Source organism: Falco peregrinus, chromosome 11, assembly GCF_023634155.1.
Source record: "Falco peregrinus isolate bFalPer1 chromosome 11, bFalPer1.pri, whole genome shotgun sequence".
Taxonomy (NCBI): Eukaryota; Metazoa; Chordata; class Aves; order Falconiformes; family Falconidae; genus Falco; species Falco peregrinus.
Window position 1 is genome coordinate 12,985,001 of NC_073731.1, and position 25,726 is coordinate 13,010,726.

Below are 25,726 nucleotides of genomic sequence, written 5' to 3' on the forward strand. Positions count from 1 at the left end.
TTCATCCTCCTCTTCTTCCTCACCACACCTGCTATCATCATCACCACTATGGACAAGTTCAATGTCACCAAACCCGTGGAGTACCTCAATGTAAGGCCTTTGGAGATGGGTGCAGGATGAGTAGCATGGGAACCACACTGAGGCACAACAGCCCTGGAGGGTAGGGAAGGAGATTGCCCGCATTTCCCAGGTCCTGTCAGCCTGACCATGAGGGGGGGTGCAGCGGCAGCCGTGGTGCGGGGGGCTCAGCATCAGCAAAGACAGCTGTACCCGTGTCTGGTACAAGAGCTGCCACACCATGTAACATTTGGTCTCTTCTCTGCCTCATTGCAGAACCCCATCATTACCCAGTTCTTCCCTACCCTGCTGCTGTGGTGCTTCTCTGCTCTGTTGCCCACCATCGTGTATTACTCTGCCTTCTTCGAAGCACACTGGACCAGGTAAGGACAGCCAATGCCTGTTCGTAGTCATACCAGTGTGCTGCCTGGCCACTAGACACTTCCCGCTGACGTAAAGCTCCCAGCTGGATCCTTCTGCTTGAACTGCTGCCTTCCACTCCCAAGTGCAGTGTTATGTTACACCTCATGGATACTTGTGGTGTGCCGTGGACAGCTGTTCTGCCAACCCTTGGCTGCTGTTGTGCAGCCTGGTTGGCTGAGCAGAGCTTGACATAGGTCTACAAGAAGTGTGGTGGCTTGACCCTGGCTGGATGCCAGGTGCCCACCAAAGCTGCTCTGTCACTCCCCTCCTCAACCAGGCAGGGGAGAGAAAATGTAACAAAAGGCTCGTGGGTCAAGATAAGGACAGGGAGAGATCGCTCAGCAATTGCCGTCACAGGCAAAACAGACTCGGCTTGGAAGAAGAATTAGTCAAACTTATTACCGTTCCAAATCAGAACAAAACCAACCCTTCCCCTCCACCTCTCCCTTCTTCCTGGGCTTAAGTTAATTCCTGATTTCTCTACCTCTCTCCCCTGAGTGGCACAGGGGGGTGGGGAACGGGGGTTATGGTCAGTTCCTTACACATTGTCTCTGCTGCTCCTTCCTCCTCACTCTTCCCCTACTCCAGTGTGGGGTGTCTTCCATGGGAGACAGTTCTCCATGAACTTCTCCAGCATGAGTCCTTCCCACGGGCTGCAGTTCTTCACACACTGCTCAGGCACGGGTCCCCCGCAGGGTCCCAAGTCCTGCCAGCAGACCTGTTTCAGCATGGGCTCTTCTCTCCGTGGGTCCACAAGTCCTGACAGTGAACCTGCTTCAGCGTGGGCTTCCAGCAGGTCACAGCCTGCTTCAGGCCCATCCACCTGCTCCAGCGTGGGGTCCTGCATGGGCTGTGGGTGGATCTGCTACACGGTTCATCTGCATGGGCTGAGGGGGACAGCATGTCTCAACATGGGCTTCACCACGGGCTGCAGGAGTATCTCTGCTCCAGCACCTGGAGCACCTCCTGCACTGACCTTGGTGTCTGCAGAGTTGTTTCCCTCACATAGTCTCACTCCTCTCTTCCACTGGCACAGATATTTTTTCCGGCTCTTAATATGTTATCCCAGAGGCGCTACCGCTGCCACAGATTAGTTCAGCTTGGCCGGTGGCAGATGCATCTTGGAGCTGGCTGGCATTGCCTCCATTGAGCATGGGGGAAGCCTCTAGCAGCTTCTCACATAAGCCACTCCTATAACCCCTGCTACCAAAGCCTTGTCGTGCAAACCCACTACAGGAAGAAACCTGGGAGGAGTTGGAACTGGTTACTGTGAGAAATGCTAGTAGCAAAGAAAGCCTTGGCTCAGGTGAATGGGCCGGGGTGGTGTGCCTGTACCCGTGTGTAAGTTATAACTTTTCCAAGGGAAAATCGCCTTAGCTCCTACAGCTTCTGGCCATAGGGAAGGTATTTGAAGTGCAAAGCAGTAGAAGAGTGCTACCTATGAGGCACTCTTCCCACAGGACGTGCAATGTAAACTTTGTTTTCCACTCTATGTTGCAAAGACTGGTGGGGAGGATGTCACCAGCTCTGATTACAGGTCAAGAGAGATGACTGCAGAGATTCCTCTAAAAATTTGGGGGGGGGGGGGGGGCTTGTGGGACAAGGCGGGAGGAACTGGGACTTGCAAACAGACCTCTGACATACTGGAGGGAAAGGGAGTATATCCATGTACCAGTAGGTGGACAGGGTGGGATTCAGATTAGATACTGGGAAGTCCTTTTTGATAAGGAGGCAATGTGGGGGCAGCCCCTGGGATGGATGGGGTGATAGTGAAAGGTTAACAGCTTCCTCTCTGCCCTCAGGTCTGGGGAGAACAGGACGACCATGCACAAGTGTTACACCTTCCTCATCTTCATGGTCTTGCTGCTGCCATCGCTGGGCCTGAGCAGGTAGGGGTGATGGGAAGCAAAAGCAAGTGCAGAGGCCTGGAGTGTGGGGAGGGTTGAGGTGCGCCCTTTGTTATTCTCCTGCACCACGTCCTTTTCTCTGCAGAAGTGCCCTGGCCACCATCCCCGTGGTAAGGTGGCATTTAGTTCTAGTTGGGGGACTAGGCCAGACCATACCTGGCTGGGTCTCTAGGAGCTTTTTGATTTAACCTGCAGGTGTATTGACATGTGTATGTAACAAGTTGTTAGAAATAACTCGGCAAGAATTGGCACAGTTGATGATGCATGTGAAAAGTCTACTCGAGGTCTTCTGGTGAAGGAGGCACTCCTCACCTCTGTGCACTCCAGATTTTGCACAAAACTAGTGAATTCCCCATTAGAGCCATAACTGAGTAGGTTGCGCTGCCTGTCTGTGTGGGATAGTTATGTGTAGGCTGCAGCAATGCTCATCTGTTTGTATGTGAGCCCCAAATCTTCCTGCAGGGGTTATAGAAATGCCCTGTGGCAAATAGCAATGCGCCAGCTGCCAGCCATAGGCATCGGCTCCCAGCACTGAACAGTGGCTGAGTAGGGAAACTGTGAGGAAGGAAAAACCGGGGATGGGAGTGAGATGGGGGGGATCCTTACTGTGGTAGGGAGTGAGTTACAGATTGTAAGGTGGGGATCTACACACACACACACCAAATTCAGGATTCAGGGTACAGCCCCTCAGTGGTGAACTTCATCCTGAGAATAGACAAACCCTCTGACGGAGGCAAAAGAATAGTCCTCCTTCCCAGTGGGTGACTACAGCAACATTTCCTGGCTGGGTTAAAAACACCTTGTTGCATATAACCTTATGATCTGGGCAGGTAAATGCTTTCAGATTTGCATTTTGACCAGATACCATTAAACAGACTGCCCTTCCTTCTGAGGATTTGGTCCCCCTGCTGTTGCCTCTGGAGCTCTGTATTCCACCAGAACCCAAGGTGCCAGCGGATGACAATTTTATATCAAAAAATTAGAATTGATGGAAATGGGATTTGTTTCTCCTAAGGGATTTCCTTAAATCTGTGTTGGAGGGTACCTAGTACTCTTCTGTAGAGTCAGTCACCTCTTCCTTGCATGGTTGTTATGCCTAAACAGGGGAGAGAGGAAAATAGTTTATTGATAGGATCAGGGCAAAGGGAGAAGACGACACATGAGTGGGAAGTTTTATGCGCCCTTCTGGGTGCTGCACTGTTTTTTCCAGTGTCTGATTTACATAATTGCTGGTGACAGACCCAAAGAGGGAACAAAGCAGTCTATGGTCAGAGCTTTGAGCCCTCCTAAAGCAGCTTCCCTATATTTGCATGTGCATGTCTGTATTGCTGCTTCTGACATTCCTCTTCTTGTCCTCCTCCCCCACAGCTTGGATGTGTTTTTCCGCTGGCTGTTTGACAAAAAATTCCTCGCTGAAGCTGCCGTGCGATTTGAGTAAGTGGAGTTAGGCAGAAGGCCCTTCTTTGCAGTGGGGGAGGTTCTTGTTGGTGTCCAAAGGTACTGGGGCCTCCTAACTGCTGCCCTGCAAGGGGGAAGCACCTCCTGCAGCCCACTTTTGCTGCATCTCTCCAGGTGTGTGTTCCTGCCCGACAACGGGGCCTTCTTTGTCAACTACGTCATTGCCTCTGCCTTCATCGGGAATGCCATGGACCTGCTGCGCATCCCTGGGTTGCTCATGTACATGATACGCCTCTGCCTGGCCCGCTCAGCGGCCGAGCGGAGGAACGTCAAAAGAGTATGTAGCGGGGCTGGCGGGGTGGCTCGTGGCCCCACCCAGGGATGGGAGTGCTGCGGTGGCGCTTGCCCAGTGTTGTGTGTACAGCTGGGTGTTGCACACCCTCGCTCAGTTCCCAGGGTCATGCTGATGGCTTTTTGTTCCCTCCTGCAGCACCAGGCCTATGAGTTCCAGTTTGGGGCTGCTTACGCCTGGATGATGTGCGTCTTCACTGTGGTCATGACATACAGCATCACCTGCCCCATCATTGTCCCTTTTGGTAAGTGATACCCTTCCACTTCCCTGTGTCAGAGGCTGGGGAGATACTACCTGCCAGTCAGAGGCACTGGGAAAGAGGCTGATGCCCCACTCTGCTGGCATCGCTCCCTTTCTCCCAGGGCTCATGTACATGCTGCTGAAGCACCTGGTGGACCGATACAACCTGTATTATGCTTACCTGCCTGCTAAGCTGGACAAGAAGATCCATTCAGGGGCTGTAAACCAGGTGGTGGCAGCCCCCATCCTCTGCCTCTTCTGGCTTCTCTTCTTCTCTACCATGCGCACAGGTGAGTGCTGGGCTGGGATGCCAGCCCTGACCACCTACAGAGCTGCTTCCCTGGACAGGCTGTGGTCCTGGCAGTCCCCAGCCACGGAGCACGGTCAGCATCCCTCTGACGCTGCCACTTTGGTCTTCCTTTGCCCCAGGGTTCCTGGCCCCCACTTCTATGTTCACCTTCGTGGTCCTTGTGATCACCATTGTGATCTGCCTGTGTCACGTCTGCTTCGGGCACTTCAAATACCTCAGCGCACACAACTACAAGGTGAGGTGGAGTGCTGGGTGGGGGTTCAGGATGCTTCTCCTCGAGAGCACAGCTGAGCTGCAGAACAGCAGGGGTCCCAGCCTGCTCCCCAGCAGAGCCTCTCAACCCTGGCTCCACAGAGGCAACAGTCCCAAGGCTGTCCACGCTGCTGATATGCTGCTCCTGTGGTGGAACAGCAAACGTGTTGCCCCAGCAGTCTCTTGGTTTCTCCTTTCCTTTCCAGATTGACCACACAGAGGTGGATGCCATAGAAAACAGGCAGAATGGGAGACCTGCCACCAGTCTGCCAGCTCCCAAATCAGCTGTAAGTCCCTGTCCATACCCTGACATGCTCCTTATTCGTGTTTGGGAAGGGGGAGGTAACTTCCTAAGTACCTTGCTCCTAACCTCTCTGAGGCAGCACCCAAAGTCTCCCAGTGAGGGTGGGAGGCAAGTGTTGAGTGCTGTGCCCCTCACCTGAGCTGGGTGATGAAGTGTAACACCTCCCCAGCTTACCCCACCCCACACAACTCTTTCCTGCTGATTCCCAGACACCGTGTTACTTTATGCCTCTCTCAGCTGGGACGGTGAATCCAGCTGGGTCAGTCTCCGTTCTCGTTCTGCATCTTTGCGTGCTTGCCCATCAGCAAAGGCTGTCACCCACTGGGGGGCTGGTCCTAGTTCCAGTGCAATGGGGTCTCTGTGGGCATTGCCTTTAAGGCCATGAAAATGCTCTGGAGACTCTCCCCTCCCCTGCCCAACTCTGAGATCCCAGAGTCTTGTTTTCTTTACTTCTTCTTGGCTCACTGACTCATTCCAGCTGCTTCCTTCCACTGTAAGATTTTTCTAGTTGGAGGCCTGCAGAGTTGTTCAGGGGATACATGCAGAGATGGTGTAAAGCAGAGCCCCCCACTGGCTTCCTCGGGAGAGCAGGGCTGGGGTGTGGACGTGTAACCCAGGCTCTTTCCCAGTCTCCATGTACCTAAGGGCAGTGGCATCTTGCCAAAAGGAGATTCCCCATAGGAGGCAGACACAGCCTCAGAAGGATGTGTCCACTGGCAAAAAAAAAGGGAGCAGAGTCTCCTAGTCATAATGGGCTCCAAAGAGCTGAGAAACCCCATGCTCTCCTAGCCCTGGCTCCCTGGGGATGCCGCCTGTTCCAGGATGCTGGTGTTTGGCACATCCACTGTTGTAGGGCCAAGCCAGCCCTGCTTTTACCCCCTCTCCCAGTACATCCCATGGGGTCTGAACACTTCCTCAGCCTCCCAGTGTATCCCCATGCTCAACCTCTTGTGTCGCACTGTGTGTGTTGTGCTCTGCTGCCACGAGGAGCCTCTGAGGCTGACATGCGTTTCTGTTTTCTCCCCACGCCTCACCAACACCGTGCCTGGCCCTGGCCAGAAGTACATCGCCCAAGTGCTGCAGGACTCTTCACCGGAGGGTGAAGCAACTGAGTCGGAGGAGCAGGGGTCGCAGGATGAGGAGCTCATCAACACAGATGGCATGAATGACACGGATTTCCAGTCGTGTGAGGACAGCCTGATAGAGAACGAGATCCACCAGTAGGGACCTCAGAGGGCAGATGGGGAAGGATGCCCAGGAGCGGGGCAGGCTGTGTGCACGGAGACCTAGGGAGAGGCGCCCACGGGTGCCAGCTGCTGCCCTTGCCTGCCCACCCCCGGGGCCACTGCCTTCAGTGAGGGCAGGGGCCCTGCCTCAAGCTCTCCATTTCCCTGCCCCTCCACCCCTGCACCAGCCTGGCAGCTCGGCGGGCATGCTCTTTACTAGCTACCTTCTTTAATGCATCCCTGGACCCCAAAACCCTGGGGGCTGGGGAGGAGGGGGACTGTGACCCCCCTGGTGCTGCTCTGGATCTGCAGGGAGGAGGAAGGCTGGGTGCTTTGTCGGGAGGGGCACAAGGAGAATCTTTGGGGTCGTCTTAGCAGGCCCCTCTGTCCCCTGTCCTGGCAAGGAACACTAATAATTTATTAGATTTACAGGAAGGTGGTAAACGAAAAGCTTTAGTCAGTGTGTGGGATGCCCCACCTTGGTAAGGGAGTGGTTTTTGTTGCACCTTCTCCCTGTGCCTGCTTGTGCCCTTTCTCAACCCCTTGCAGCATCCACTTGGCGTGATGTGCTAGGAGCTGGGCTGGGTGCAGGGATTGGCGACAGACTTCACTCCCACCCCAGGGAAGGTGACAGCCTGGCCTTGTGGTCAAAGGTGGCATCACCCCAGGGAAGGGGTGTGGGGCCGGTGTGAGCTAGGCTGCCCCCTCCCAGGGTGAGGGGTGCTGAGGGCATTTCTCATGGGCAGGAGGAGGCGCGGGCAGCCTCTCCCCCAGGTCCTGTCCCCTCCTCCCCAGGGGCACAGGCAGGGGATTGCAGCATCATTTTAAGTGGCTTTTTTTGCACATTATACTCCCCTTTCAAACAAATCAACCTGACCCCTGTGTGGTACCACAGCCCCTTTTGCTGCCCTCTGTCTGCACAGCAGGGTCAGACCTGGGGACAGGGAGGCTGTGCTGGGGGTCTCCTGGGTGCTAGGAAGAGGGGAGAAAGGGTCCTGGACTGCAGGCCCTTGGCACCCTGCGGGGTCGGTGCTGCCTGGTTGTGACGGGGCCCCATAGGCTGCCTTCCCTGAGCTGCTGCAGGGTCTTCCCCCAGCTGAGGTTGTCAGAGAGGGAGTGAGCCCTGGGAGAGCAGCCCCTGGGAGCCCTCTCTGAGCAAGACTACCATCTGTAGGAGCACAAAATCCTCATGGGGCTGTACTGGCTTTCTTCACCTGCCCTGACTGGGTGCAGGCTCCCCTGCCATCACCCAGCCTGAGTGAGGGGGGCTATTCCTCCCCTACCTCTGCCCTTGCCCCCTCCCTGGCAATAGCTGTGTCCAGAGGCAGGCAGGGGTCAGGATGGGCCGGAGAGGTGGACTGGATCCCCTGGCACCTGCAGGGAAGCCTGACCCTCTTTAAAGGCTCTTTGTGAGGAGGTTTCTGGTCAGGATCAGTTGCCCTCAATTGCTTCCCCCTTCCCCTTGTGTAAAATGTAAAGGAAAATAATAAATCTCCCTGCTATTGAGCTATATTTATTTCCCTCAATCCCCTGCCACCATCCTGTTTGGTGCTCATTGCAGACACTACTGTCCCTCCCTTTGCCTGTCATCTGTGGGTGCTGGGCTCACTGGGGTGTGCCCTCCAGGGTCTGATGGGCCACCTGGAAGGGGACAGTCACTTAACCTTTTTGATCACCCATGCTGGCCCTGGAGCTCCAAGCACTTTAACAGACCTGAACAAGTGAGGCGTCAGCTCTGCTCCAGGGAAGGGCGGTCACATCCCATGGCTTTTCTCCCCCTTGCTTCCCTGTGAGAGGAGGGGAGCTGGACCCACAGAGCAGGCAGGGGGCTGCTCTGGGGAGGGTGTAGCTGACTGTCCTATATGCCTCTCTGTAGGAATCCCAGGCCTGGAGGAAAGGGGGGACACAGGGGAAGAGTTGTGAGTCTTCAGTACACGGGGAGGGCAGGCGATGCTGGCTCCCAGGGCTTGGCTAGGGCTGGAGCACGTGCAGGTGCGGAGGGGCACAGCGTCACCCATCTGCTCCAGGAATGGGCTAGAAATGAAATGAGCATATGAGCCGAGAGCTCCTGGTCCAGTCCCAGGCTGGGGCAGGGAGGATGTTGATCCTGCTTCCCTATCTTGCACCCACCTACTGCCCTTGCCCCCCAGTCCAGCAGGCAGACTGGGATGCTCCAGTCTCTGTAGGTTCGGCCGTGGCCCAGGGCTGCCTTTGTGGCCATCAGGGCTCTGCCCACGGAGAGCTGTGTGTTCTGAGTGGCACTGTCTGTGTAGAGATGTGTATAATACCCTGTATATATTTGTGTACAAAAGAAAAAAGGAAAAAAATGAGCTATTGTTCTTGCAGTCTTTTCTTTGTCGAGCAGGTTGGGGGCTGGGACCTAGGAGAGGACCCCAGCTGCAGCAGGGATCCAGGAGCATGCGTGGTACAAAAGGAGGAGTGGGGGGTTGTGCTGCCCCCCCTGTGAGCACAAGCCCTGCGCAGCTGCCAGGAACCCAGCCGTGGCTCGGGGGCTCTCCCAGCCCAAGTGGGCTCTCCGTCTGGCTGGTGGAGGCATTGGAGGCATTGCTGCTAAAAGCAGGTGGCTGGGGAGCTGCACGCGCTGAGGCTGGGTGGAAGAAGATGCTTTGGGAATGGTGTGGGAGAGGAGGGGAGTTTTGTCTGTAGCCTTGGCGGGACGCGTCAGCCCAACCGTACGGTCCTAATAGCAATTTATGTGGCTGCTGTCACCTAGCCTGGTTTGGGTGGACAGCTGAAGCCTTTGGGAAGGGGTGAGGGGTGCCAGACCCCTGGAGCACAGCCAGGCGGGGAGCGCTTTCCTGCCATGTGATGCTGCTTGTAGCTCAGCCAGCCCGCAGGATTGCTGCCCTGGCGCAGGCCGGAGCTGGGGGGGCCGTTGCTCAGAGGATGGCACCGCGGAGAGGGGAGCTGCGGGGCAGAGTGACCCCGGGCTCCCAGCTCCCTTCCCACCTCGCTGTGTTCAGGCTCTGTGGCTCCGTGTGCCAGCAGCGCAGCGTGAGCTGGGCACAAAGCACTCTCCCGCCCCTGGCAGCCCACAGCCAGGGTACTGGGAAGAGGCGATGCCTGGGCACAGACAAAGAGAACCGAAGAACAGTGCCTGCTGCCAAGTCCTTGCAGGCATCGCTGCAAAGGGAAGCTTGAGGGAAGGGAACAAGGAAATTGTGCAGGTATTTGTGCACATTTGACAAAAATTGCTCCCAAGCAGAAGAGGCAGGACATGAGACAGCGTGTGTGACAGGATTGTGTGTGTGACAGGATTACGGGGGAGCTGCCTCCTACCCCAGGAGAGTGAGCTGTGAAAGCAGCTTTAAAGACTTATCGAGGGGTAATGAGGCAAGCGATGAATGGGTCACAACAAGGACAGGCACTGTTCTGGGTGGATCTGAGTGGATCACTAGTGGTCAAGACCAGAGGAAAAGCTACAGAGCTGTTCAGGCACAAGCCCAAAGCAGGAACAAGTCCTGGCGCTTCAGGTCTGCTTGCTCCTCTGAAAGCATGCTGCTGCCTGCAGCTTGCCTCGGAGCTGGCTGGTGGCCCCAGCAGGGACCCCCCTATGCTTCTAGCCCGCGGGCAGTGATGCAGCCGCCTTCTGGCTGAAGGTAAGATGGAGCAGCCACTGTGGCAACCCAGAGCAGGGCACCCCAAAGCTTCCTCTGCACCAGGGTGGGCAGAATGAGCTGCCCGCGGTGGGTGGGCTCTCCTAGCTGGAGATGGCAACATGGCAGTGCCACTGGGTGGCAGCCAGGGCTGGCATGTTCTCTTGTAGGTGTAGCAGGACCTGGCTACAGCTGGTTTTGAATGTTCTAGTTGCCCTTCCCTCAGGCAAGAGACAGAGCTCTTGATCCCATGTGCAACCTGCTCCCTGCTTAGGAAGGATTTGCCCTCCTGGGGCAAGACAGGTGGGTTAGAAGGCAGGTGCTCTTGAGGAGCAGCTGGATGCCAGCTCCGGCAGTGAGGGGGTATGGGCACAGCTTCCCTGGCTGCAACCAGGCGTGAGGGGAGGAGGAGGAGCCCCGCAGCTGGTGACACTCGTTGGGATCACCATGTTCAGCCCTGGCACCAGAAGGATGGCAATGCAGAGCTTCTTCCTGGGGCTGGGCCGGGCCATGCTGAGCTGGTCATGCCAGGCCAAGCCATGCTGTACTGAGCCACGTTGGCCGTGCTGGGCTAAGCCATGCCAGTCCATGCTGGGCCATGCCATGCCAGGCAAAGCCATGTTGCACCACAGCGGGTTGCGTGGTGCTGTGCTGAGCCCCGCTGTGGCCGTGCCCGCTGGCAATGGCACCACCCCACCCCCCACCCGCATAGCCATGCCATGAGTCATGGAGGGCACTTACGGGCAGCCCCAGGCAGCGGGGCCTGCTGGAGGTGGGCCCTGCCGGCACCCAGCAGCAAGGGGCAGCTGGTGGGGTGGGTGCTGGCCATGGCCGCCAAGGCTTGCACGAGAAGGTGGTGTGAGCACAGCCCCGCCGGGCACAGGGGAAGGAGAAGGGATGTCTCGGCTCAGCCGTGGCACCGTAAGGTCAACAACAAGGGATGAGGCGCAGCACAGAGCTCTGCCCAGCCAAGCTGGGGTGCCAGCAGCACGGGGCAGTGCCGTGTCACTCCTAAACCCTTTCCCAGGGGCAGGTCACCTCCTTTACTCCTTCCAGCCCCGGTTTCCCTGTGGACCGAGCCCATTGCTTAGATCAAAGGTGAGGAGGGCGCCCAGCCCGGCGGCCCCGGTAAATCTCCCGGTAGCTGCGAGCAGTCGCTGCGCCTTTAATTCCCCCTCCCACCGCCCTCCCGGCTCTGCTCGCACATCCTGCCCGCCGAAACCCCACCTTCCGCGGCGGGGCCGTGCCGAGCCGGGCCGGGCTGGGCTGGGCTGAAGCGGGCAGGGCGGTGGCGGCGGCGGCAGCTTCCGTAAGTCCCCCTCCTCCCCCCTCCTCCATCCTCGCCCTTATCCGACCCCCAGCATGGGGCCAGCGCCGGGGGTCCCCGCGGACGGTCCCCGCTGGCGGGCGGCGGGCAGGGCGGAGGCCCCCGCGGCTGCTTCCCGCCGGGCTCCCGGTTCCTCCCGGTCCCTCCCGGCCCCGCCGGTCCGCGGGGATTTTTGCGTTAGGTAACGCAGCCGCAGGGACCCGGAGGCTTCCTAGTCAGGGCGGTGAGTGAAATGGGTACCGCAGCCACCCGGGATGCGCTGCCGACCCCCCAGCCAACGCCGCATCTCGTTGAGGGGTTGCGCGAGGACAAAGGGGAGCCTGTGGGAAAGGAGGATCTTTGTCACCCGGGGGGCTGGGAAGGGCTTGAGAGCTGCTTGCGCAGTGTGGGACCCTCGGGGCGGCTGTGGCCCCTTGCCCCGAGCTGAGTATGCGGCAGAATGCGGTGTCCGGACTCGGCCTGGCTCGTGTTGAGGAAGGGAGCTCCCCCTTCCTTCCGTCTCCGAGAGCAGCTGGCAGCCAGGGATCTGCAGAGATTTTTGGCTGGGTTTCAGCAATGATGCTGTCCAGGGGCTTTTCAGTGTGTGCTAAGGTGCAAAGGTATCAGGGACCCGGCAGGGACCAGCATGTCTTTCTGCTCCCACCTGGGAGGGATCAGAGATGCCCATGATACTGGAAAGCATCATATTGTGGATGAAGATTGCCTGGTGTGGAAAACTGCCCTGGGGGCTTGGCTTGTCTCTGCAACCGCCTTTCCTCCTCCGAGAAGAGCCTGCAGCATCAGCCTGGCAGGGGTGTCAGCAACTGACCCCATCGCTTAAGGCCCCTGCGTGGTTCCTGTCCCATCCAGGGGTCTGAAATGTTTTTGCTTGCTCTGCGCTTGCGTGACCTCCGTCTGCCACTAAGCACAACCTTCCCAAGTATTTTGAGCCACAGAGCTAAGAATAACTTGTACGGTGCCCGTGTCTGGGCTGCAACGCAGCTCCCCATGTCTGCGGCCATGTCCAGCACCGGTAGGCAGGGGGGAAGAGGGGGTAGGGGCTGTGGGCAGGGGGAGTTTCCTGGCCCTCGGCAGGCTGGGGTGTGGGTGCTGGGGTGTGAGTGCCGGGGAGGTGGCGAGGTGGGTGCTGGAGGCTGTGCAAGTGGCTGTATTTAGGATTCCTCCTCCCACAGCCCCTCTGGGCTCTGGGCAGGTGCTTGGAGCAGAGGAGCCATCCCGCCAGCCCTGCAGGCAACGAGTATCTCGACACTGGGAGAGGCTGCCAGGGTGCTGGCTGCAGAGCAGGAGTGTGAGGGAGGAGGCAGTGGAGAAGGGCTGAGCTCCATAGATTTGGGGCCGTTGTAGAGAAGGGCTGGCACTGCCTTGGAGAAGGATAGCGAGTTTAGAGCATCCCCAGACTGGCAGAGTGACGGGGAGGAGTAGATTTTCCTCCTGAAAAGCTTCTGGTTAGGGCAGCCTCTTGGGTTAGCAGCCAAGTTTATGCCCTGTGCCAGGGGCTTGTACCCTTCTCGCTGTCACTTGCCTTCCCTCAGCCAAGGAGAGCTGCCTCTCCAGAGCCAGGCTGCACCCTGCTCCCTCAGCCGCTCAGAGTGGGCTGCTAGCTCCTGGGTTACTCACCCAAGGACTGCTCCGCTGCCTCACGCGGAGAAACCTCTGGAGTATTTGGCAGCAGCTGAGACAGCTGGGGAGCGGGGCAGGGTGAGCCGCAACGCCGGTGGGCCCGTGGTGGTGGCACCTGCCCCACGGCCCTGCTGCAGGTGACCCTGCCTGCGCGGACCAGACAGCTCCTTCCCACCCGGGCAGCGCCCTGTGCTGTTCCTGCCGGTTCGAAGCACCCAGCCGTGAGCTGCCAGGGGACGCCTGTGGCAAGGCCTTCGCCAGGGCAAGGGACCGGCACAGTGGGGGGCTCTGCCCTGCCCCGTCCCCGGGTGCCCCGCGGCATCCCCCATCCCTTCCCCGGCGCCTCCCCGCAGGCTGCTCCACTTGAGTCACCCTGGGCCGTCCCGCCTCTTCCCTCCGCCGTCCCCCCCGGGCCGACAGGGCCCTCCTGCCCCCGCAGGGCTCCTCCCTTCCCGGCCCTACTGACTCAGTGCTGGGGCAGCCGGGAGAGGGAGCGGAGCCCGGGGCTGGGAGAAGCTGCGGGCCGCTGACACCATCACAGCTGCAACGGACGAGAGGAGGGAAGGTCCCGGAAGGCTGTGCCGGGAGGAGAGGCTGTTGATGGGGGCGGAAAGTGGCGAAAGTGCCTGAAATTCCTCTGAGCTTGGCCTTTCTGCTCAGCGGGATGGAACGGGAGAGCCACGGGCTGCCTCCTGCCAGCCGGCCCTCAGAGCCGCTCTGCTCGGTCAGTGTCCCCTACGGACAGCAGGGCTGCGGTGGCCGGGCTGGAGGCTGTGGCCCAGAATGGGGCTGCAGCTGGGGGTGGCATCTGAGGGGGCTCTCCTGGCACGCCGGCACACCCTGGGGATGCTCCGTGTGCAGGCTCTGCTCGTTGCTCCTGGGCAGTGCCAGCAGAAAAGGTCCCCGCCGTGGAGGTGGTGGGCAGCTGGGGATCCAGCCCTGAGCCTGGCACTGTGTGAAATGGCTGACGTCCCCAGGGCGGTGCAGGGGTGCTGGGCCCTGCCTCAGCCTGGCTGTGCCTGTTTCGTTGCAGGGAGCAGAGCTGAAGGCAGTGCTGCCGGTGCCCAGCCATGATGCCCTTTGGTGGGATGGCTGCCCGTCTGCAAAGGGACCGCCTGAGAGCCGAAGGCGTTGGCCAACACGACAACGCTATCAAATACCTCAACCAGGACTATGAGGCCCTCAAACAGGAGTGCATTGAGAGCGGCACCCTCTTTAGGGACCCCCAGTTCCCAGCCGGCCCCTCTGCCCTCGGATTCAAGGAGCTGGGGCCACATTCCAGCAAGACGCGGGGGGTGGTGTGGAAGCGTCCATCGGTAAGTGCTGGGCTGGCTTCTTTTCAGGCTGGGCTGGCGTCCCTGCCCTGCAAGGTCTGCACTGACGTGGTTTGCCAAGCTGCAGCCTGGCCCTGGCCTGCTTCTCTCAGTGCTCAAAGTTTCTCCAGTGCTTCACAGCATCCTATCCCAAGGGCCTGGCAATGCCCCATAAGCGTCTGTTCAGAAGAGCGTTGTGTCTAGCAGGTCCTGCTTCCTCTGGGCAGCAGACTGTGGGCTTTAAAGTGGGCAGGCTGTGTCATTGCTTCTAGGTGTCATGGCATGGATGTGTCACCCTCAGTTACTGGGGCTTTTGGGGGTGTATGTTCCCCGGTGCCTGGAGCGCAAGGGGAATGCCGTTAGTCTGTCTAGCTGTGTACGCACATGGCTACTGCAGATCTTGTCTTGCCTTACTGTGATGGCCTTGGGGTTGCAGTCAAGCAGATCTCCCTGGCAGAGGGCAGGTGGGGTGCGTCTCTCAGGGACCGCATTCCCTTCCTCCGAAGTCAGAGCTGCAGCGGGGGCCAGCCCCACAGAAGCCTAGGCCCTGCCAAGATTCAGCACCAGCGTCTGATTCTCTCCTTCTCCTGCAGGAATTAGTGGATGACCCGCAGTTCATCGTTGGCGGTGCAACCCGGACAGACATCTGCCAGGGGGCTCTGGGTGAGTGCTGGAGCTGTATCCCCAGACCTTAGTCTGGAGAGCAGTGCCTGGGGAGGGTTGGCGTGGCTGGAGAAGAGGTGTTTCTGTAAGGCTGAGGGTGGACCTGTTTCACAGCACCTTTCCCCAGGCCCATGCAGCACATTTTCATGCCAGACTGCACAGCCATCTCTGTACCAAAGGTTCCCTTCCCATTTAGTGTGGTGGAAACTGGGAGGCTGGGGACACCCTGTGCCTCCTGGTGGCTCTAGGTTAAGGCTCCATGAAAATGGGGTGCTGTGTGCACAGCTTGACCATGCTAAGACCAGGGGAGGTTTTGGGTGTATTCATGCCTGAAACATGCTGACAGTGCCAGGAGCTGCTCCAAAGAGGTCTCTGCTTTGGTAAATGGTGAGGGGTGGCAGCTGGATGACAGTAACAAACTGAGGTGAGGACATGCTGGTCATGGCAAAGTATTTGTGAAAGAACACAGTGTGGCAGGAAGGAACCGAGAGGAGAGCTACAAAGTGCAAGTGGCAATTTATCATTTCTCCAAGGCAAAGGCACTAAGACAAGGGAAGCAGTGTTAATGGGCTGGGTAGGCTGGAAGGACTGGCAACTGGGATTTCATGGTCATCAGAACCAGATCTGGGTACCACCAAGAGTGTCATCCTGATCTGAATTAGGCATTTGGCTGGAAGTATCATGTGCCTTAGCACATATAGCACGCTGGTTTCAGGGCTGACCACATTTAATGTATTCAGTAATTAGAACAAACTTGCAGTGGTAACTGGAGCAGATAACAGCCCTGAGCACTGCGGTGGTGTTCAGGTGGTTATTAAAAAGTCTAAAATGCCATTTGGTCAAACCACAGTCCCATACAGGTTATCCAGGCTTAAAGCTATGGTGCGACAGTCTTCAAAGGCAAAAGGGAAAGGGGAACTGCGGCAATGGATTTTAAAGTGCAGTGCTGGCCTGGAGCAGCACTTGTGGTTAAGAGCACTTGGAAGGAAAAGTGCAGTGGTGTTGCTCACAATGTGAGAAGCTGGGGCAGAAGCATTAGACCTCTCGCTCGATGAGTTTTTTTTTTAAATGCAAAGTGTAATTCTGCTGCAGAACTCCGTGTCTGAGATACAGAGGGCAGACACATGAATGAGTCCCTGGAGGGCCTAGATAAGCGGCTGCAGGAGGGCTGGCTGTATGTCATGGTCTGGACACAGGCTCCAAGTCAGGGAGGATCGTTCCTTGTTGCCTTGAGCTAACACTTCTCTCCAAGGCAGGCTGAGTGAGCCTGGCTCCCTGAGCTCCATTCATCTGTTGGACCCTCTCTGGTTTCTTCATGTGCTTTCTGAGTGGGGAAGCCCCAAACGTTTGCAAAAAAGCACGCTGTGGAGTCCTACACATCCACCACCTACCCCGGCCAGCTAGGAAGGTGGTGGGTGCTCACACCAGCTTCCTCTCCTCCCCCAGGTGACTGCTGGCTGCTGGCTGCCATCGGCTCCCTCACGCTCAATGAGGAGCTCCTGCACCGTGTGGTGCCCCACGGGCAGAGCTTCCAGGAGGACTATGCTGGCATCTTCCACTTCCAGGTGGGCTGGGAGCTCCTGGCCCTCCACAGCTGGTTGGGCTGGGGTTGGGAAGGAGGGCACTGGGTGAGGGCATCCCTCTGGGGTAGGGATGAGCAAGTTGTGTGATGCTCTGAGCTCACCCCACTCTCTCCTGACCCCCCAGATCTGGCAGTTTGGTGAATGGGTGGATGTGGTAGTGGATGACCAGCTGCCCACCAAGGACGGGGAGCTCCTGTTTGTCCACTCGGCAGAGTGCACCGAGTTCTGGAGTGCTCTGCTGGAGAAGGCCTATGCCAAGTGGGTACCCCTGTGGTGGGCACGTGGGCGGGTGGGGGGACAGGGCCCCTCACTGTGCGGGGCAGAAGCGAGGGGGTCTTTTCTGTCCCTGGCCCTGCTGGCGCTGGGTGCCTGGGGAGCAGCAGTGTGCTATCCTTGTCACCTCACGTGCCCCCTCACCCACCGGTGCTCAGGCTGAACGGCTGCTATGAGTCGCTGTCAGGGGGCAGCACCACCGAGGGCTTCGAGGACTTCACCGGCGGCGTGGCAGAGATGTATGACCTCAAGCGGCCGCCGCGCAACATGGGCCACATCATCCGCAAGGCGCTGGAGAGAGGTTCCCTGCTGGGCTGCTCCATCGACGTAAGTGGTGCACTGGCATGAACCAGGGGCTCTGCCCTAGTAATGGCCAAAGCGAGGCCTCGCAGCCTGAGACTGTGCCAGCAGTCCCCTCGCTGGGACACTGGGCAGGAGGTTAATTCTTTCCCCTCTTAGCAGAGCACACTTTCCAGAGCCAGCGTGGCAGCCCTGGGGCACTGTGTGTGGGGCTGCAGCCCAGCTGCTGTGAATGGGCTCCTTTGGGTGGAACAGGAATGTCCATCTCAAGTGCGGACTGCTGAGCAAGGGTCTGCCTATAGCTCTGGCCACGTCTTGCATCAGTGTCTGTGAATTAGCTGGAACAGCGTTTTCCATCTCCCTCTCATTAAATCCTTTTCTTGCTTTCTGAAGTTTGGGTGGTTCCCCGCTGGATCTCCAGGGTCCTCTGGCAGGGAAACTGTCTTTAAATCCTCCTCAGCCAGCAGCCTTTGAGCACAGGGAGTTGCTACCTTCTGCTTCTCGTGGCTGGAGCAGTGCAAAGCAAGGGGAATTCTCCACATGGTGGAGGGAAGAGGTAGGGATAGGACTGCACGAATTCAATTGCATTCACTTGAGTTTTGCACACTCTCCTCAGATCACAAGTGCCTTTGATATGGAAGCAGTGACCTTCAAGAAGCTGGTGAAGGGCCATGCCTATTCTGTCACAGCCTTCAGAGATGTGAGTTGGCTAGATGAGACTTGAATAGCAATAAAATTCCTTTAAAATAAATAAAATAAAATAAAACCTCCTGTGGCAGGTGAACTACCGGGGACAGCAGGAGCAGCTCATCCGCATCAGGAACCCCTGGGGTCAGGTGGAGTGGACCGGAGCCTGGAGCGATGGGTGAGTTGGACAGATGGGAGACTTCAGTCCCGCTGCTGGCAGGCCAGTGGGCTCCGCACACACAGCAATCAAGAGCACCGCAAGTTCAGTGTGCCGTGCCCTTCACATCAGAGAGGGGGGCAGTTGAGGGCAGCTCTGAATTCACCTTGAGTAGTCCTCATTTAATTGTCTCTCTCCTGCTATTCCAGCTCCTCTGAGTGGGACAACATTGACCCTGACGACAGGGAAGAGCTGCAGCTGAAGATGGAGGATGGAGAGTTCTGGTGAGTGCCACAGCAAAGTGCTGCTTTTTTTCAGCAGTTAGCCTGGGAAGGAGCAGAGTAGCTGGAGGGAGATCCTGCCGTCCTACTTCACCTGAAGCACATGACCTGCCTTTATGAGCTGACATTCCAGCACTGGAGAGCCTGCTAACATTCTGTCATCTGATCTAGTTAATAATTTTCCTCCCTTCAGGGAAATGCAGCCCAACTAAATGCGAAATAAACATCTAGGAAGGGTAAATACACAGTCTTCCCCAAGCCCAGCAGCAGGCTTTAAGTGAGCTGTAACTCAGGGTAGAAGGTCTTGCTGTCACTTAATTCTCCCAAAATGTTGGCTGGGTCCAGAACTGCTTGTGCTCTCCTCCCTCCCCCTCAGCAGCGGCCTAGCCTCAGCCCCTGCCTGCCTCCCACAGGATGTCTTTCCGGGACTTCATGAGGGAGTTCTCCAGGCTGGAGATTTGCAACCTGACCCCCGATGCCCTCACCAAGGACGAGCTCAGCAGATGGCACACACAGGTGTTTGAGGGCACGTGGCGCCGGGGGAGCACTGCTGGGGGCTGCAGGAATCACCCAGGTACCTCTCCCATCCATATGTCCGCTTTTGGCAGCGTGACGGAGCAGGATGTCTCATCCATGCATCCTCTTCCTCCCAGCCACATTCTGGATCAACCCCCAGTTTAAGATCAAGCTGCTGGAAGAGGATGACGACCCTGGGGACGACGAGGTAGCCTGCAGCTTTCTGGTGGCTCTGATGCAGAAGCACCGGCGGCGGGAGCGGCGGGTCGGGGGCGACATGCACACCATTGGCTTCGCTGTCTACGAGGTAACCCCTGCCCACCCTGATGCTGCTTCCTTGGGACTGGGTCAGCCCTGCCAGTCCTGCCTCAGCCTGGCACCCCAGTCCTCAAGGAAACCTTTCCCACCTGCTTCGGCCAATCTGCGGGTTAATGTCCCCCATCCCGTGCTCCCTGCAGCTGTAAGGGAAGGGAGCAGGTACAGGGATTCTGATTTTTTTCCCCTTTTCTCTCCTCCCTGCAGGTTCCTGAGGAGGTACGTCCTGCGCTACTGGAGCCTACCCCCTCTTGGGCAGAGTGCAAGGAATGGGTTAATGCACATGCATGCACACTTGTGCACCCAGTGGTGTGGGAGCTCCCACCGTGCTGGCAGTGGCTAGGGTGCTAATGGGTGCTGGGCACCTCCATGCAGGCAGGAGGGATGGCTCCTGCTGGGATGGACAGGGCAGGGATGTCCTGCCCGACAGGGCTGGCTTTGGTCCCACCTCTCCCTGTGGGTCCCCCGTGTTGTGGGGCAGTGGTCCATAGCACGTTTGTTCCCCCAGGCCCAGGGCAGCCAGCCTGTGCACTTGAAGAAGGACTTCTTCCTGCGAAACCAGTCACGGGCACGGTCTGAGACCTTCATCAACCTGCGGGAGGTGAGCAACCAGATCCGGCTGCCCCCGGGCGAGTACATCGTTGTGCCCTCAACTTTTGAGCCACATAAGGAGGCCGACTTCATCCTGCGGGTCTTCACTGAGAAGCAGTCAGACACAGCGTGAGTCCTTGCCTGGCCAGCGGATGCCCTGTGTCTGTGAACAGTGGGACATCTCCCCACCACAGGCAGCCTGCTGGCTGGGGACCCCATTTAATCACTTCGTTCCTCCTTTCTGCTCCCAGGGAGCTGGATGAGGAGATCTCGGCAGATCTGGCAGATGAGGTAGGAGCCACCACTTTGGTTTGGTTGATGCCGAGGCTCTGGGGCTTGGGAAGAGGAGCTGTAGGCTGCCTGGGTTTGGGATGTCACAGTGTCTGGAGAGGGGCTGTCAAGGTGATGGGATGTGGGAAGTAACAAAAATGAGAAGAACAAGGAAGAGCTTTCCTTCCAGTTTGGGTTTGCTGAGCATGGAAGGCAGGGCAGAGCCCAGGTTGACCACTAACCTCTTCTTTCTGGCCTGCGTCACCCCAGGAGGAAATAACTGAGGATGACATAGAGGATGGCTTCAAGAACATGTTCCAGCAGCTGGCAGGGGAGGTGGGTACAGCTGCGCCAAGCCCTGGAGAGCCCTGGCCTGGAGAGGGGATGGGAGGGGACACCTGGCCATGAGAACTCCAGCCCACCCCATGCTCACTCAGTCCCATCCTGCAGACAAGTCCATCTCCACCACAGCTGAGCCCAGCTGCCCCCAGGGGTGGTGTGATGGGGACAGATTTGGAGAAGGGGCATCCGGCTGTGGCCCAAACTCTTCTGGGCATGCAGGAAATGCACTGGCACCCTGATGCTTTGTGACTAAGGTGGAGATGCTTAGGCAGGAGGAGGGAAAGGGCCACAAGTGGGGCAGAGAGCAGGCAAGGGGTGCTGCTAACTCTGCTTCTGCTGCAGGACATGGAAATCAGTGTCTTCGAGCTCCGAACTATTCTGAACAGAGTCATCGCTAGACGTAAGTGCTGCCCATCCTCCCCCTGCTCCCCACAGCCTGGGCCTGCTCAGCAGGTTGGGTTTTGATGCATATCCTCAACCTCCTCCTCTGTCTGCAGACAAAGATCTGAAGACAGATGGGTTCAGCCTGGACTCCTGCCGCAATATGGTCAACCTGATGGATGTATCCTCTTGGCGCTGTGGGCAGGGACCAGATTCCCTGGTGCTCAGCCTGCCAGCATCAAGACTTTTCCGTGGGAGCTGGGGCTTGGCTTTCTGGCTGTGCCAAGGCTGTTTAATCAGGAGAAGGAAGGAAAGCGTCCTTGCGGCTTCAGAGCCGCTTGTCCTACACCCCTGGGCTTTAGCAGCAGGCTTTTTGGAAAGGGCCATCAGTTCCCCTGCTTGCTTTGGGCCCTGGCTCCACCACCAGAAGCCCAGCCCAGCCCTACTCACACCTTCAACCTTCCCCTCTGGGAGGAAGCTCCCCGTGCTTTCCTTCCCCACAGAGGATGCCACCCAGCCTTCAAGGCACTCCTGGACGGGAATGAGGGCTGTTGGGCTTCTTTCTCCCCAAACCATCCTGACCAGCAGTTAAGAATGAGGGGTGTAAAGCAACAGGAGCCATGGCCTGTGCTCCTGCTTGCATGAGGACACGCACCTGAGAGGTCAGGCGGGTGTAGAGGAGCACCTCCGAGCCTTTCTCTATTCTGGCCCTGCAGCATCCCTTTTTGCTGCAGGCCAGCTCAGTTTTGCTCCGAGGACACCACAGCAATGTGGTACCTACAGCAGCGGCACAGCTGCTCACAGGGAGTGACATGGCAGCAAGTTTAAGCATTGCAGAACTGCTGGGTTGCAGGCTCTGATCTTGCTGATGGTGGAGGACAGAGAGGGGAAGTTAGGGGAGAAATTGGGCAGGCCAAGTGTGGCCAGGCTTTTCTCACCTCGAGTGGCAGGGATCTGATGGCTTTGCCTTTACACCAGCCCCTTTGCTGGCTGTTTTCTCCTTGACCCTCTGCTCCCCAGAAAGATGGCAGTGCCCGCCTCGGGCTGGTGGAGTTCCAGATCCTGTGGAACAAGATCCGCAGCTGGCTGGTGAGGAGGAGCGTGGAACATGGCACACTGCACAGGGGTAGCACCCCTCCTGCGGCAGCACCATGAGGGGATGGCCAGACTAGAGGCCACAGGAGAGCCTGCCCTTCACATCCTCTATGATGTTTTGCAGGGAATCTTCCGCCAACACGACCTGGATAAGTCGGGCACCATGAGCTCCTATGAAATGCGCATGGCTCTAGAGTCAGCCGGTAGGTCTGGAGAAGGATGCGGCTGGGATGGGGGCTCCTGCTGTTGGAGCCTTGTCCCAAATATCTGGAGAAGAGTGTAATCAGCCTATATTACATGCTTGGAGCCAACTTGTTGTGATAGTGAGATGTGGCCCATGTCTACATGGGGCTTTCTCCATCCCAGCTGTGCTGAGTGCTGGAGCCTTGGAGTTAGAGACGCACACAAGGTGGTTCCAGCTTCTGTCCTCTGGCCAGCAGGGTCCCATCCTAGCGAAGCAGAGACCTGGGGTGGAATAGTTTGCTAACTAGTCATATGGCTCCAGGGAGAGCATCGCCTCTTCCTGCTGAGGCTGGACATGGTGCCCTTCCCTGGCTGGGCTGGTGGCCCCTTCAGGTTGGGGCATGGACTTTCATAGTTACACCCTCCTCTCCAGCCTCCCTAGGGTGCCGACTGCTCTCTGCCTTGCAGGTTTCAAGTTGAACAACAAGCTGCATCAGGTGGTGGTGGCCCGCTATGCAGATGCTGACATGGGTGTAGACTTCGACAACTTTGTCTGCTGCCTGGTGAAGCTGGAGGCCATGTTCAGTGAGTGGTGGCTCTGGGGCAGGGAGGGCAGGGACAGAAGGATGCATTGCTCACCTTGCTCTTGTGCCCCTGCAGGGTTCTTCCGCAGCATGGACCCCGAAGGCACTGGCACCGCTGTCATGAACCTATCCGAGGTAAGAGCTCAGCTCAGTGGGAGGTGGGGTGGGAGACAAGGGAACAAGGCATTAGTGTGAAGGGAGCGCCTGAGGTGGGTGGTAGAAAGCCCTCCGGCCCCTTGGGTAGGGAAAGAACCTGTAAAAGATCAAGATGAGAAGACAGGATTGCTGCAGGCTCCGTGTTTCTTGGAGGGCCGACAAAGTTGACACATAAGGGCATGTCAAAAACGCAGTAGCCCCTGCTCATCCCTTCTCCCTCTCCTTCCCAGTGGCTGCTGCTGACGATGTGCGGCTAGAAGCCACGACAGATCCACTGCGACTGGGACACCCCAGCGGGCCAGGCCCACTCCAAGTGCCTCCCCTTGGATCTGGACATAGGATACTCTTCCCCCCCTTGCTCCATCCTGCGCTGAGCCACCAGCCCTGCCTCCCAGCAAGCCTCACGCCACTCTCTGGTGGACCAGGGGTCAAAGCAGGCAGAGGATACCCTTCTCCTCTTCTGGGCTGGGCTTCTTTCCACTCCCCCCTCCCCTCTCCCCACTCCAGAACAGGAGGAGGGCAAGCAGCATGGGGTACGTCTGCATGGCTGGAGTGAAGGAGCAGGCTGAGCGCCAGCTACGGAGCAGGGAGAAGCAGGAGCTGCAGGGGAAAGAGCCAAGGGGGACACTCGTATCGCTTGCTCTAGTGCTGCCCCATCCATCCCCACCGGCACGCGTTGCCTGTCTCTGTGACCACACCTGGGAGCATCAGCTGCCAAGGTACTGCCTTGCTCAGGCAGATGCAGTGGGTTCCTGGGGAGACAGTGGCCTTCTGGGAGGAGGAAGGGCCATACTCCTCTTCAAGTCCTTGCACTGCACTCATCGCCACTAAGCACGACCAAAGCGTGGAGCCCACTGGCTCCTTCTGCGTGGCCTTCAACACAATCCCTTCCAGCTCCATGCCCCTGCATCCCTCCACTGGGTCAATCCCTGTAACTTAAGCACTGAATGTTTGGGGTCTCCCCTGCCACATAAGCACGTGCCACCCTGTAGTGCAGCAGGAAGCTCCTCTCTTCTGCGTGGGCACAGCAACGCCACTGCCATCATGGCAGTTTGGCCTCCTCTTCCATCCCTGGGAGCTCTTGGGGCATCTGCTGCCCCTGCTCATGGCCCACAGCAGGGCTGGGAGGGTCCAGCACCCAGGAGGTGATGCCCTCCCCCAGAGAGGAGGGGGGAGTGGTTCGGGGAGTGTTCTCCAGCACACAGTTGGGTTTCTTCCCCCTTACCCTCCCACACTGTTACACTCTCTTCCCTTGGGTTCCTGCGCCCAGTGCGGACGGATTCCAGTGTCAACATATTTGTACTTCTCTGTGCTCCTGCACTCCACTCACCTTCTGAGGTAATGGGGTGGCTCCAGCTTGGGGGCGGGTGGCAGCCATCCTTTGCCCTTCAGAGGCAGGCAGTTAGCATCCCCCAGACCCCTGCCGTTGCTGGAGGATGCACCTGCAGCAATAACCACTGCTGCCAGCCTGGCAGCTCCGCTTCCTCACCTACTCACCGCACAATCCGGGAATAAACTAAGATCTGTTGGACGTGTGGCCTGGGCACCGACTTGGGGGTCACGTCCTCCCTCTGCTCACCGTGGACTGGGTTAGGGGGGGATGAGATGCAGAGCCAAGCCCAGGGCATGCTGCTTGCCCAGCCTGGGGCATGGGTGGATGGGCATCACCAGGTGCAGGTCTTGCCGTGGGGAGCGGGTCTGTATCCCCTAGGATTTTATAAAACTCGTCTCTTCCTTTGGAGGAGAGTCTTAATGCCAACATGCAGGAGCAGCGCTACGTAAGAGGTGTAAGGGAGCCCTGCTCTTCAAAGTGAGAACAAGCAGCATGCTGTTAGCAGGGCTGTGTGGTTATCCCAGGGATTTTTCAAGTGGAGGGCTCCCTGGTCCTCCGTGCAATCCCAAAGTCTCTAGGAGACAAGGGCTCAGGTGGGAACAGGGCACCGGGGCAAGCACGCGGAGCTGTCATTGCTGTCCCAGCTGCGAGGCCTCGTCACGCACACACAGGCCCGATTGTAGGGCACAGTGACACCCTGGCTTTGGGATGACAGGTGCCCCCTCCCTCCCTCCGCGCACCAGCTGGCAGATCCCTTCCCTCACCAGCCCCAGCAGCTGGCAGGCCAGTATCGGCAGGGGGTCCCCAGCTGCCAGCTAACGCCACTCAGGGTAGCCTGGCTCATCCCCCTAGTTGCAAAGGAGACGAGGAGGCCCAGCAGAGTCCTTAAATGCTGGTATCAGGTGAGGAGCAAGAGGGGCCGGGGGCCAGATGTGGCCAAAACAGCTCCTGGCTTTGGGTTTGCCTTGCGACGGGCACCCGCCAGCGAGAGTCAGCCCACTCCCACCTTTCCCACACCTATCCCACAGGTCTGCCTTAGGTGGGAGTGCACAAGGTCAGCAGGCAGCACCCATGGGTGCACAGCACCACTGCTCCTGCTCCCCAACATCACAACATCTCCTCCTGCGCCCTGTGCCTCCGCCTCCTGCAGTCCAGAGCTGCCTGCCCGTCCTGGGGGTCCCTCCTCTCCCACCAGCTGCTCACGTCCATCCTCCAGGCGTAGGAGGGGGGGCAGGACCGGCAGCCTGGCCCCACCTGGCCCCACCAGCTGCCCCAGCAGCCGGGCTCTGGCCCTGTCTCCCCCTCGGCTGTGCTTCGGTCTGTCCTGGCCCCATGGCTGCAGGAATGTCACTCCCGTGGGCACAAGGGGCCTTTGTGTGAGCAGAGCGGGCGGGCGGGGGGCATAGCCCAGCCCAGCACCCTGAGCCGGAGCTGGGGAGAGCCGCAGCCGAGGGCACGTGCGTGGGCAGCAACTGCCACCACATTGGGGCATGGCCTCACCACTCCCAGCAAGGCTCAGCAGCATCCCCACTGCTGCAAGGGCTGTCAGGGAGGAAAGCCCCCTCCGCACCCTCCTCGCCCCTCCAGCACCAGCAGCAGGGCAGCAGGGGCATCCTGCAGCCACTGCCAGCCTGGGGAACAGTGCCAACACAGCACAGCTAGCAGCTCCT

General features: G+C 58.3%; 2 protein-coding genes across 2 annotated transcripts in view; both read left to right on the top strand.

Moving 5' to 3' along the window:
• Positions 1-8,799, top strand: part of TMEM63B (transmembrane protein 63B) — a 48,963-nt gene extending 40,164 nt beyond the window's left edge. The window contains 10 exon segments of the mRNA XM_055816210.1: positions 1-90; positions 334-440; positions 2,283-2,369; positions 3,756-3,821; positions 3,960-4,122; positions 4,276-4,381; positions 4,500-4,667; positions 4,807-4,922; positions 5,146-5,226; positions 6,303-8,799. The exon segment at positions 1-90 is cut by the window's left edge and continues 64 nt beyond it. Of these exon segments, the coding sequence (XP_055672185.1) occupies positions 1-90; positions 334-440; positions 2,283-2,369; positions 3,756-3,821; positions 3,960-4,122; positions 4,276-4,381; positions 4,500-4,667; positions 4,807-4,922; positions 5,146-5,226; positions 6,303-6,467 (1,149 nt within the window). The 3' untranslated portion in view covers positions 6,468-8,799.
• Positions 8,800-11,276: 2,477 nt separating this feature from the next.
• CAPN11 (calpain 11) lies at positions 11,277-24,254 on the top strand. The gene is made up of 22 exons (XM_055816520.1): positions 11,277-11,395; positions 14,067-14,349; positions 14,940-15,009; positions 16,456-16,574; positions 16,717-16,850; positions 17,024-17,192; positions 17,782-17,865; positions 17,945-18,030; positions 18,219-18,293; positions 18,704-18,864; positions 18,944-19,113; positions 19,329-19,340; positions 19,630-19,841; positions 19,964-20,003; positions 20,253-20,318; positions 20,667-20,724; positions 20,822-20,886; positions 21,726-21,794; positions 21,925-22,003; positions 22,452-22,568; positions 22,644-22,702; positions 22,954-24,254. The coding sequence occupies exons 2-22, from the start codon at positions 14,104-14,106 to the stop codon at positions 22,978-22,980; spliced, it is 2,118 nt and encodes a 705-aa protein (XP_055672495.1). The 5' UTR covers positions 11,277-11,395; positions 14,067-14,103; the 3' UTR covers positions 22,981-24,254.
• The last annotated feature ends 1,472 nt before the right edge of the window (positions 24,255-25,726 follow it).